The following is an 11,344-nucleotide window of genomic DNA, read 5'->3' on the forward strand; positions in this document are numbered from 1 at the left end:
TGCCGATGTTGCTCTGCCTTTACCTTTTATATTGCCCTTTTCTCTGCTGCTCTTTGTTGTGGTGGCTGGGCCAGATTGAAATCACGCATGGGAACCAAGCGCCTTGGCTTTGTCTTGTCTGCAGACTGCAAAAAATAAAAGAAATGAAAAGGGAACACACAAAAAATTGCGGCATTCTCATCAACAAATTAGGAAAGGCACTCAGGGGGGGCTTGCTTTAACCACGGTTTTATTAATCTTTCTTTTAAATAGTAATTTGTATTTATCAATTTGTTAATTGCATAGTTTACATAGTAGTAACTCTCCTTAGCAAATGCCTATATAGAAACTCCTGCTGTCCACTCGATTATTGCCAACACTTAGTTTCGTAAATATATAGAGGTGTGTATATTCGGATTGAGGCAGATGCTTTTGTTGCTTTTGTGGTCGCCTTGGACAAACATTTGTTCTCGATTTCGAAATACATAACTAAATTGCTACACAATTTGCTTGATAATAATTTGATAATGCTATCATAGGTAATATGTTTTATATATATATAAATATTCAAATATTTTGTTGTATTCATATCCTCTGTGGGCATAACTAGTTAAATAATTGATTTGTTAAGGTTGCATTGTCTACCATGTGGAAGGGTGTTTTTGAGTCGGAGTCTATTGTTTGTAGCTTGTCATTTATTTTGGTTTGCTCGTTTGTCAAATATTACAATGCTAATTTCTGATTCTGTCTCTCTCTAAATATCTATATATATCTTCACTTTTGACAATAACTTTAGCAATAACACACAACATTACCCGTTGAGGCGAGGAAATAAATCGAGTCACTACGAAATGAAAGAATAAAATTAATGGAAGCGAATGAACATCGTTAAGCAAATATTGTGATGGGTCTTTAGGTTTTATAATATCGGGGGATGTACGTTAATTTATATTGCAAGTGATAAAAAAAATTGCTTTGACCTCGTTTCAGCTGCAATTAATCTCCGATAAGAAACTGCATAAGTCCAGAGTTTTATGACGTCTGAGGTATTAATATCGTTCGACAAGACCCAATAATCGTAGGTAAATAAAAAGAAGATATACAAAATAATCAGAACTCAAGAAGTATAAAGCCACGACATGAACCGCAAATAAGTATACAATTTTAATAGATATTCTAAACGGGTAAATATATTTCCTAGGCTAGTTGTAAGTTGTCTTATGAAGAGCTGTCGATTTTTCTCGAATCTCTAGTTCATTTCGTTTATTTCTAGTAAAAGTTTCAATTTCTGCTTATTTCACTTAGGTCTTGACACACATTTGTAGTATTCTAGAAAAAAATAAATTTATTCATATTGATTCCACTTAGTTTATCGTGTTTCACTTATTGTGTGTCTGTGTGGGCTTGGTTCGCACAAAATTGCATAAATCTATTTGATTCATAAGTGTTGTAGACAAGTTTAAAATACTAGACAGTACTTTCGGTTGCGAATTGCTCGTTATCCTCGTGGATAACTCATCATTAAAATTCCTGTTCGGTGTTCAGAGTTTTCATGTTATTTGGTTGCTATTTGTGGTTAACTATTCATGTTAAACCTTCAGTTACAGTTGCCTATAATTTGTTAATTTATTACGAATTAACTACTATGGTTGAAACAATTGGTAGCAAACATTTGTTCTTTGTTTTAGAGCTAGAGAAGTAATTGCCTTTGCTGTTGTTACTCGTTTGAGATTTCATCCGTTAAATTTTTATTTTGAGAATCCTATAAGCTAGCTACTAATTCAATTTGATATTTTAGACATTAACGATTTTGATGTTTCTGGTCTACGTGTACGTGACAATTTTTTAAGTATTCTGTGTGTCCATATTTGTTCAACTATTAAAATTCTCCTCGCCGTTTGTTTTCTAAATGGAGCTGGAGCTTTACAACATATTATCTTTTTGTCATTCTTGTTGTACATAAAGTCAAGTTGATTTACAATTTGATTTGTTTTATTGCTGTTTGCTGTCGCGAGCTTGCATTTACATATAAATATTTGTGTTTTTTTTTTGTTCTTTTTGTTTTTTATATATTTCTGGATCACATATTCAAGTAGTTTCAAAATCACATAAAAATCACTCTTACAGTAGCGTATACAAAATACATGTGTCATCTATAAATATATATGTATGTAACGTACATATACTTTTCGATCTGGTTTCTGCATTGATTCTTCTCAGTTGAGATGGCGTGAAATGGATTTCGTGACATGTTGTAAAATTGCTTTGCATTGGTTGGTTTGGATTGAGGTTCGAAAAACCCGTAAGTCGATAGACATCCCGTGAATATTCGCAGAGATTTATAAAGTAAATTAGCAAATGTTTAAACTGTGCCCGGTCGATGAGAGTCAAGGATATTCTGAGAGAGGTATGCATGTAGTTTAGTCTGGTTTAACACACACTAGATTTGCGACTCAACAGCTCCATTATAAAACCAATTTTCTCATTATTTGTTCTCGTGATTTTTAGTTCTTTTGTGTACATTTTGTCATAAACTATTAAAGCATTTATAAGTTAACACACATTTTTGCTTATTGTTATGTTTATTAATTTGTATTTCTTGATGATTTGGCTTCTACAAAACACAGTACAAACACACACAGAGATAAAAGCCTTTGCGCTGCCTTTCCTAGTTACTTAGCTTTGTAATAATATATTTTATAGTTTTCTTATTTTTTGTATATCTTCATAGTGTTGCTTTTGTTTCCAATAAATGCCTATGCAGTTTCATTTTCAATTCACTCCCAAAACAGTTCCGTTTTGATTACATGTTTATCAATTTAACTCAACTAGCTAACAAGACTTTTCAGCTTCGTTCAACATTGTCCACAGATACCAATTGATTACTTTTGATAGCTTTATTTTTCCAGAAAAAATACAATGGTTTTTGAAGACGGTTTTACATTAACTCTGGTTAACATTTTCATTAAACTCTGTTCATTTCGCTGTATCGAGTTGCTTTTATTGTTTATGCTTTCTACATCACACTCGTCGAATCTGCGTTCAATTTTTCCATAAATATATATATCTATTCATATTCGTTCTTGTACCATCAGCCAAATGCTTGATTTATATATCTTAAATATTACGTTCTGACATTGACGATTATTTTGTTTTTGCCGTTGCTAAGTGGAAGCGTCTGGTTGAGACTACGAAAGTAAAATGAAGATTGAAGTCAGCTGCAAAGTAAGTACTTAAAGCACTATTTAAATCACAAAGTAACCTAATAGAGTATATACGTAAGTTCGTAATTTTGTGGCTGGTTATTGGCATTGGTTAACAAACGCTGCACCCACCAAAGCCTAAATAAAAGCAAAGTGTCTTAATACATTCAACTTGTTTTTCAGAAAACAAAATGAACTCTCGATAAGGAAAAGCGTTGTCGCATTCAGTTACATTTCAGTTTAACGTCTATAATTACTTTTGTGCAGTTGGAAAAAAATTTGAAGCGAGTACGACTAAGATTAATTACCTGTCAGTTACATAGATTTTATGACGCTTGTCTTGGCTTTCAGTTGTAGTCTGCTTTCACAAGTTCGAAACACATACATATAAAATACAGTTTGAAAATCGGCTTATATAAAATCACTGGTGGTTTTTGTTTGTTTGTGGTTGTTTGCTGCTCTCCTATGCGACAATACATTGTTAAAGATTATTAACTTGTTCAATTTGTTGATTTCTATAAATTTGTTAATAGTCAATTGCTAAAAGTGTCTAGAAAAATTAATATATTATATATTTATCATATCATTCAACCAATTACATCTTGTAATGGCCTAGTTCTCATAATTTCTTAAGTAATACTAGTGAAAAGTACAATATGACTGAAAGTGTAGCATATTTCAATACAAATATAGAGATACACAAAAAATAAATGGATAAAAGAATAAATGAGATATTGCAAATTCGTGCAGTTGATTAGATTAAACGATAATTTGTATGCCTAAAGACAGAGAATATTAAACAAAATTAAAATAGTTGGTGACATAAAAGTATAGTAAAAAATCAAATTTAAAACTTTTTCCTGTAGTCGTTTTGAGAAAAAAATGAACAAAAATAAAATTACATACTTAATTGTTTAGAGCTGCTATCTAATTCAATTAATAGTTTGTGCCTAGTAATTGCTAATATTCATGACGATAATTTGCGTAGAGTGGAAATATAAATTATATATTCTTTGCCACACGCACATGTGGCATGTGGCATCTCCTAACCGATCAAAAGATTTAACTTTTTGCTTATGACTAAAGTTTGCTTTGTGAGTACCACATTGTCATGCTGTTCGCGCCATTGATCCCCATGATCCATCCGATCTTCTTCGGCATCCGATTTTCAGCCAAAGGGCCACTTGTGGTCCTGTTGCTGATAAAACATGTTCTAGGTGTGGGTGGTTATTACCGGCACCTGACAGTAGGGGCACTCGGTGACCGAGCCAGCGCAAGAATTGCAGATGGACAGGTGGTTGCACGGCTCCAGAGTAACCGTACGATTGTTCTCTTCGCACTTCATGCACTTCTTGGCGTTTTCTAAATATAATACTTTGTCGACCTCCTCCAAGTCAGTGCGCAGCTTTGACTGAAATGGCATTTAATTAGATTCGTTAAATTGGAAAAAAATCCAGGCACTCACCTGCAATTGCTTTAATTTCTGTATGGACAGGTCCCGCAACTCTGCCGGCAAGTTAAGTTGGATCTGGGCCAGATCGTAGCGCTCCTTCCACTCTTGCGCCTCCTGCTTGGCCTTGTCGCGATGCAACTCGGCGATCTTCAGCTTGCAAGCCATGTCCTCGTAGCGACCGTTCAACTTGTGGATCTGAGCATTCTTCGTGAGCAGCTCGTTGGTGATGCGGCCCAGGTCGCTGTGGTTTTGTGACTGCAGTGATTGCAGACTGAACGCATTCTTGCCCGAATTCAGAGTGTTTTCAAACAGATTATTTCCCACTGAGCTGCTGTTGATGTCGTCGCGTATGGTATTCAATTCGGATATCCTGACCGAGGGACTGATCGACAAGCCATCGCCAAATCCGGGCGATATGATGCGCGATGGGAAGAAGAGACTGCTCTCGTTCTGGGTGGCCGAGAGTGAATTGCTGAGCTTGTTGGAGCCGCCGTAGTTGAAGGCGTCCACATTGAAGAGATTGGCATGGTTGGTGGGACTGTAGGTGAGCGAGCTGCTGGGAATGTTGACGGCGAAGCCACCTGAGTTGAAATCTATGCAAACAGAATTAGTATTAGCATTGGCAATTAGTTGGAAAACGTGGCTCGTTGATCACTTACCGTTAATTGAGTTACTTAGAGTCGTATTAGGAATGTTAATTGGCGCCGAGGAACGTGTTAATAAGCTAGTATTGGCCAGACTCGACGACAGTGAGTTCTCGCGCGGATCGTCCAGTGAGCAAGCTGCTTGCAAAGAATGAAGACAAATAAATAATTAAGATTCAAGTTAGGCAAGAGGAGCACAGGGCAAGGCGTTTGCGGTCTTAGCGCTGACATTTTTTGTCCACAACCAACATTTAGGATAGTGAATTCGGGCGTGTAACTTAGGTGTATGCATGTCAGGACTCTCGGATACTCACAACGACTGTCCATGGGTCGTGAGAAACTTAAAAATTTGCTGGAATTTGTTGTGTTTTCCAAAGCATCTACCAACATTTTATTGGTACTATTACCATCAATGTTCAACAACTACGAAGAGAACGAAACAAGAAAAAATCGAGGATCGCAATGAGAGCAGGCCACAGGATTCAATGGTTTGGTGAGAGTGTTAAGCAGTTAGCTGATGTTGGTTAGCTGGATTAGAACGACGTACGATGCGTGGTAGTATGTTTGGTATTAGGCGATGCACATCGATGGCTCGGATGTGGATGAGTGTTATTGGCTCGGTAATACGTACATTATCGCCCCTTTGGAATGCATCCTGGGCCTGTAGGTCGGGCAAGGCATTGGAAATAAGTTCGCTTAGGGACACCTCGTGATCCCACGTCTTCTCCTCGGCAATTGAACATGCTTTTTTTTTGATTGGGAATAGGTACATGGGCAAGCAACACCGAACATTGATTGATGCATTCGTATTCAAGGGATTCAATAGTTTTACAGTAGTTTAAAACAGATTTGCGGGTTGATTGATGAGGCGAATAAAAGACAAACATAGAGTTAGAACAGGAAAGTAATAGCTTGGCCCTATATAATTCCCTACTAATTCCCAACTGGTTGTGGATCACAGCGCTGAAAGCCGAGGATTAGCTGGTAGGGTTTCGACTCTTATGTACTTACGTTCCACGTGGGCAAAGGCGCAGAAGACGCTGCGCGGACAGTAGCCGGCCTGCTGGACATCGTTGCACTTGGTCGACTTGTAGATCTCCGGATGGAACTGCTGCTCGGTGCGTGTGTGGCAGTACTGGCAGTTGTCGCCGGCCTCGCAGTTGCCCGGTTCGCCCCATTCCTCGCCGTGCTTGACATTCGGGCAAGGAGTGGACCTGGAAGGTAAGAGGTTGTCAGATTTGGTTTTCAGTTTATCCTTAAGAGTAGACATACCTGTACTTGTACTTCCTGGGCGAGCGTCGTTTGTCCTTGCTGTTGTGGTACTGTGGACAAGCGTATCCCTGGCGGCACAAGCGCGGTGGTCGCTTGCAAGGCTCTGTCTTGTAGTTGGCCAGCACGTAGTTGGTGTCCTGCCACTTGGGATCCTCGTTCATCAGATTGCGTTCCTTGTCCAGGGCATTCAGAGCATTAGTGCTATCCAGGGTGCTCTCTGCATTCTGCAGGGTCTCCAGCTCTTTTATATCATAGACCGGTGGGCGCTGGTCCTGCATTCCGTGGGCAAAGGCGCAGTGAAGTCCGTTCTTGACGCAGTACCCGCGGCTGTCGGTGTCGTGGACGCACATGCATGTCTTATAGTAGCGCAAGTGGTAGCGCCTCTCGGTGTCGCCAGCAGTGCGGTGTAAAAAGGGGCATCTGAATAAGAGAGGAAAGTTTTAGTGACGTCAAAGCAGGTTGTAGCCTTAAGGAGCTCTAGAGTCGAGTCATTCGACTGGGAGATACCTTTTATCAGGTTATTCTTGAAAAAAAATTTTTGCTATCTATGCTATAAGGCCCACAACTTTATATCCCCTATTATTCGACTTTAAGTGCTGATAAAAAACTAGCACAATGTACAAACAACCTTTTGCCAAAAAGCAAGACGGAACTTCCGCCTGGGAATCCAATCTAATTTTTCTGGAGTTATTATTGCTGATAAGAAATATCCATACATGTTTACATACAATCAATCTTATCAAACTAGAAATCTTTATGTGGCCTTTTTCGGATTTCTTTTGAATGTTTGGCTTGAATTTGATTATAAATATTTAATTGGTTTTAAAATATTTTTCTTAAAGAAAATTTATTGATTAAATTCGTATTTCCAGAGCGGTTAAAATGTTATTGCCAAATTGACGATATATCAAGTCGAATTTGTCAAAAGGAAAAATAATAAATGGCATGATTAAGTTAAAATGACAATTTTAAATTGATCTATAAGTAAATAGGGATTTTTGTTATTGTAGTTCTACAATAATAACCAATTTTTAGAGCTGGGAACTCTATCTTTCTACCTTGTATCTCTGCTTTTGCCTGAAAACAATGTACCCCCTGTACACTCCAAGTAACAAGACTTTAAAAATAAATAGATAAAATAGGGGTCAGAGGTCGGGCCTCGAGTCTGGGTCATAAACTCAGCCCGCTTTGTTGTTTCTCTGAACGATTGTAATTGCGTTTTACTTTTAGCCCGTTCTTGCGCTCGGCAGAGCTTTTCTCCAAAGCTCGCCAGCCACAATAACTGTACATTTCGAAGCTGCCGGGGGAAAATCAAAATAAACGAAGAAGAAAACACGCAAAAGCGAAACGCAATAAAAACAATGACGCACACACTTGTAGCGGTGGCGTGCGTGAGCGTGTGTGCCCGTGTATGTATACGGCGAAAGAGCAACAACCACCACCACAAGGCCAAAACGGATGCTGATAAGAATTCGCTAGCCCAATAGAGCTGGAATCACTTTCACTTTTGCACGATGGTGACCTCGCCTCCACACACACACACACACACACACACAGTCGCAGAGCCACCCAACACCCACACGCACTTACAATTTCACTTTTAGCTTTCCAGACGACGCCGAGCCCCCGCACACACCCGCACCATGCTTTTTGTTTGTAAACACGAAGACAAGAGATACACACACATCGCGAAGGAACGAGAGCGCAAAGAGGAAACGAAAAAATACTACGTCGTTCGCTATTGCTGTCTCATCCCCGAGCGATTTCATCAGGAGGGGGATCGGAAATCGGGATTTAAAAACCCCAAGGATACTCACTCATCGCCCTCGGGACAAATGCCAGTGGTTTCATCGTATTTGGTGCAATAGTTATCCGCACTGTAGTTGAAAGTCCCGTCGCGTTTTCGAACGGGGCGACGCCGACGCTGGTTTTGAAAATGCCAATTGAAGCAGACGAAGGGGCGATGCTGGTTGCACTTGTGCTGCAGAAAGGACTGGCACTGCTCCACGCGGAACTCCTTCAGGTATCTGCAATCGAGGGAGGAGAGTGGAGGGTCAAACGGGGGCACTTTGAACACTTATTTCCAGCTATTTACGTGTAGTGATTGGGCTTTTCCTGCTGCGAGGAGAGCAGCAGCTTGTTCGTTTCGTTCGCCAACATTTTACAGTGTTTAACAGTGTGCTAGAAATGTCAATGTTAGAAAACGGCAAAACATCGATAAATTTGCGATAGAGATGGGAGAACTGCGCAAAAGAATGGTCCCATGCTAAAGTTAGGTGGGTGTCTCGACTGTCGCTGCCAACATTTTGGTAAGACCGTACTGTCGGTATATTGAGGTATATACCAGAAAAGATAGAAGATTTAGGAGGGTATCCTCGCTAAGTTAGCCGATACATCCTCCTAACATTCGCGTATGACCGTACGCGAAATACCGTCGATGTATTTCGATATATACCAGAAAAATATCGAGTGTATTTCGAATACGGTCACACGCGAATGTTAGGAGGGTGTATCGTCTAACTTAGCGAGGACAGCCTCCTCACTTTTGGGTGTGACCGTACGACCGATAAATTAGGCGCGAAAATTTAAATGCAAAGGGGGAGAACAATTTTATTTGTGTATTGAAAAAGCGAAAGTAATTTAATTTATTTTGTGTTAATGTTAAACAAATTTCTAAATTTAGAATCAACCAAAAAATCATTTAAAAATTATAACTAACAATGAACGAGAAAAAGATTGGATTGCAGACACCAATTCAAAATGTCTTATTAATTAATCAAAGGGTATGGGAATGTAGGCATTGATTTTGTCCGTCTGGCGCTGCGCAATGCACTCGCTGATCCAAACGATATTGCGACACTCCAACTGTTTGAGTTTCATGAACGAGTAGAATACCCCGAACTGGTACTGTTGCAAGAAGGTCTGCACATTCTTTTTGGCCTCGACCATGAGGAATCGGTCCTCCAACGTGATCATGCCGTCAGTGTCCCGCTCGAAGTTGTCGAACATCTTGCCATATCCATCGAACATATTGCACACGTCCCTTATTTTATCCGAGTCATTCAGAACGGACATGCTGGCCAGGGCGATCTTGGGCAAGTAGCCGCAGGAGGGGAACATCCTAAGCCGTTCCTTTGGACTAAAAGGGATAATAACATCATAAGGCATCAAAATTCTACACCTTTCTTATATATATTACCTGATTTCGCTGTCAATCGAATTCACTGCTATGGTTATGGTCCGCCGATCCGCCTCGAAGGACAAAAGATTGGTCATCACGTTGGCGGTGGTGCCGCCCAAGTTTTTGCAATAGGCGTAAAACTTCTCTAGATAGGCGCGGTACAAGTGGGCGCGAACAATCTCCACGTCAAGGCGTTGAATGCCTTCCATGGGCAGATCGGGTGGCACAAACTGGGCGAGGGGCGTGTCAATTAGGATGGCGTCGAAGAGCTCCGAGGAATTGGTGGCCACCTCGATGGCGCCTAGTTGGTCAAATTCACCCAGCGGATGGCACATCCTCAGTAGTCGCTTCATGGATCGGTGGTTGTTCAGGCCAGCAATCAGAAGCGCCACGTTATCGATCATAAAGGGATAGCGGATGTACTCCATAAAAGTGGTTAATGGTTCCGTCGCATGACTGCGTATGTAGTAGTACTGCTGCAGAAGACGGTCCCTCAAGGCCCTTTCAATCACCTCCACACAGGGTTCCTTATTTTCACCTCCAAAAATAATGCCATAGTCTGTGCCCTGGATGCTGATCATCACGTCCTCCAGGGAATCGCATTGGGTGAGGTTAAGATAGTCTGAATGCTTCAGCATACCATTCTTGAAGCCCCGCGTTAGGGCCTCCAAGTAGCCCCACTCAGTATTAAAGATCATAGACATTTTGACCTATTGTTTTCCAACTATTATTTAAAGGTTTGTACTCCCAGCAACTGTGAATTGAACAAAGCTAGTGGGTAGTGAAAGTTACAACTCGGATGATGTGATTGTGTGGGGGGAAACAAAGATGTCTCTTTAGTTATAAACTATAAGATTAAAATAAAGTAACGGCTGGCTTATTTGAATTTTTTGCGCTGCCACCTTCTGAACTGCTTGTCAAGCAGTTAACCCTAAGCCCGCCCTGCTTATAATGGGCTACAATACTTTTATCCTTTTTCGACAGTATGGCAACGTCTTGTTGAAATTTTGAATTTGAATTAATTATCCGTTAGATAATTATTTACTCATTTAATTGCAAGTGTTTGTAAATGAAATAGTTATAAATATTGGAGTAACCCCACTCTCACCCTACTGTTTACAGATCACTTGGCTGCATTTCATCCGCTTATTCTCCCGGAACTCCTGCACATGCGCCTGGAGAAATGGGATGCTGGATGGGATTTACCTGTTGCTCTTGTTGCCACTTGTTTACTTGCTGCCTACTGTTTGTTTACTCAGTCAACTAGCTGCGCTTCAGCCAACAGCATTCTCACTGCAAGTTGCTATAACATTCGGCCTTTCATCTAAAGCAAATAAACATGTGAATTTCTTGCTGGGACTTTGTGTTTTAATATTGCGACGCTTTGGCATCGCCTTGTTAGTTTCGCCGCGTGTGCATCGCATAAATGTGGCAGTAAAACGACAATTATTATTCCCGCCGAGCCATTTAATTGCCCATCACAGGGGTGTCAATGCGGACAAAGACAAATTCTCACTTTCGGTTATCATCAAACATAGCTAATTCTGCCTGGCAGATGAAAAATGAAACTGTCACAACGGATCGTATGTGTTTTTAACGTGGGAAATATGGT

The 11,344-nt window shown here is 40.2% G+C and overlaps 2 protein-coding genes across 4 annotated transcripts; both read right to left on the reverse strand.

Annotated features, from left to right (window-relative positions):
* Positions 1-212: 212 nt before the first annotated feature.
* Positions 213-8,789, reverse strand: unk (RING finger protein unk). Of its 3 annotated transcripts, XM_017076084.4 has the most exons (9): positions 8,647-8,789; positions 8,369-8,578; positions 6,552-6,971; positions 6,291-6,493; positions 5,911-6,023; positions 5,594-5,702; positions 5,295-5,417; positions 4,648-5,228; positions 213-4,593 (listed from the first exon to the last, which is right to left on the reverse strand). In XM_017076084.4, the coding sequence occupies exons 1-9, from the start codon at positions 8,709-8,711 to the stop codon at positions 4,396-4,398; spliced, it is 2,022 nt and encodes a 673-aa protein (XP_016931573.3). In that variant the 5' UTR covers positions 8,712-8,789; the 3' UTR covers positions 213-4,395. The 3 variants fall into 3 exon arrangements, 2 of the variants coding, with proteins under 2 accessions (XP_016931573.3, XP_016931574.3); XM_017076085.4 differs by lacking the exons at positions 5,594-5,702; positions 5,911-6,023; XR_005014504.3 differs by lacking the exons at positions 213-4,593; positions 5,594-5,702 and having other exon boundaries at positions 4,954-5,228.
* Positions 8,790-9,249: 460 nt separating this feature from the next.
* VhaAC39-2 (Vacuolar H[+] ATPase AC39 subunit 2) lies at positions 9,250-10,538 on the reverse strand. The gene is made up of 2 exons (XM_017076042.4): positions 9,751-10,538; positions 9,250-9,690 (listed from the first exon to the last, which is right to left on the reverse strand). The coding sequence occupies exons 1-2, from the start codon at positions 10,434-10,436 to the stop codon at positions 9,324-9,326; spliced, it is 1,053 nt and encodes a 350-aa protein (XP_016931531.3). The 5' UTR covers positions 10,437-10,538; the 3' UTR covers positions 9,250-9,323.
* Positions 10,539-11,344: the final 806 nt, after the last annotated feature.

Source organism: Drosophila suzukii, chromosome 3 (genome assembly GCF_043229965.1).
Source record: "Drosophila suzukii chromosome 3, CBGP_Dsuzu_IsoJpt1.0, whole genome shotgun sequence".
NCBI lineage: Eukaryota > Metazoa > Arthropoda > Insecta > Diptera > Drosophilidae > Drosophila > Drosophila suzukii.

Bases quoted from the DNA above. Each gene is read 5' to 3' on its own strand.
- unk (XM_017076084.4), bottom strand. From the start codon at position 8,711: ATGTTGGCGAACGAAACGAACAAGCTGCTGCTCTCCTCGCAGCAGGAA. The intron at 8,579-8,646 runs GTAAATAGCTGG...CCTCGATTGCAG, and splicing joins GAAAAGCCCAATCACTACAC to ATACCTGAAGGAGTTCCGCG. The intron at 5,229-5,294 runs GTAAGTGATCAA...CTGTTTGCATAG, and splicing joins TCTAAGTAACTCAATTAACG to ATTTCAACTCAGGTGGCTTC.
- VhaAC39-2 (XM_017076042.4), bottom strand. From the start codon at position 10,436: ATGTCTATGATCTTTAATACTGAGTGGGGCTACTTGGAGGCCCTAACG. The intron at 9,691-9,750 runs GTAATATATATA...TATCCCTTTTAG, and splicing joins TCGATTGACAGCGAAATCAG to TCCAAAGGAACGGCTTAGGA.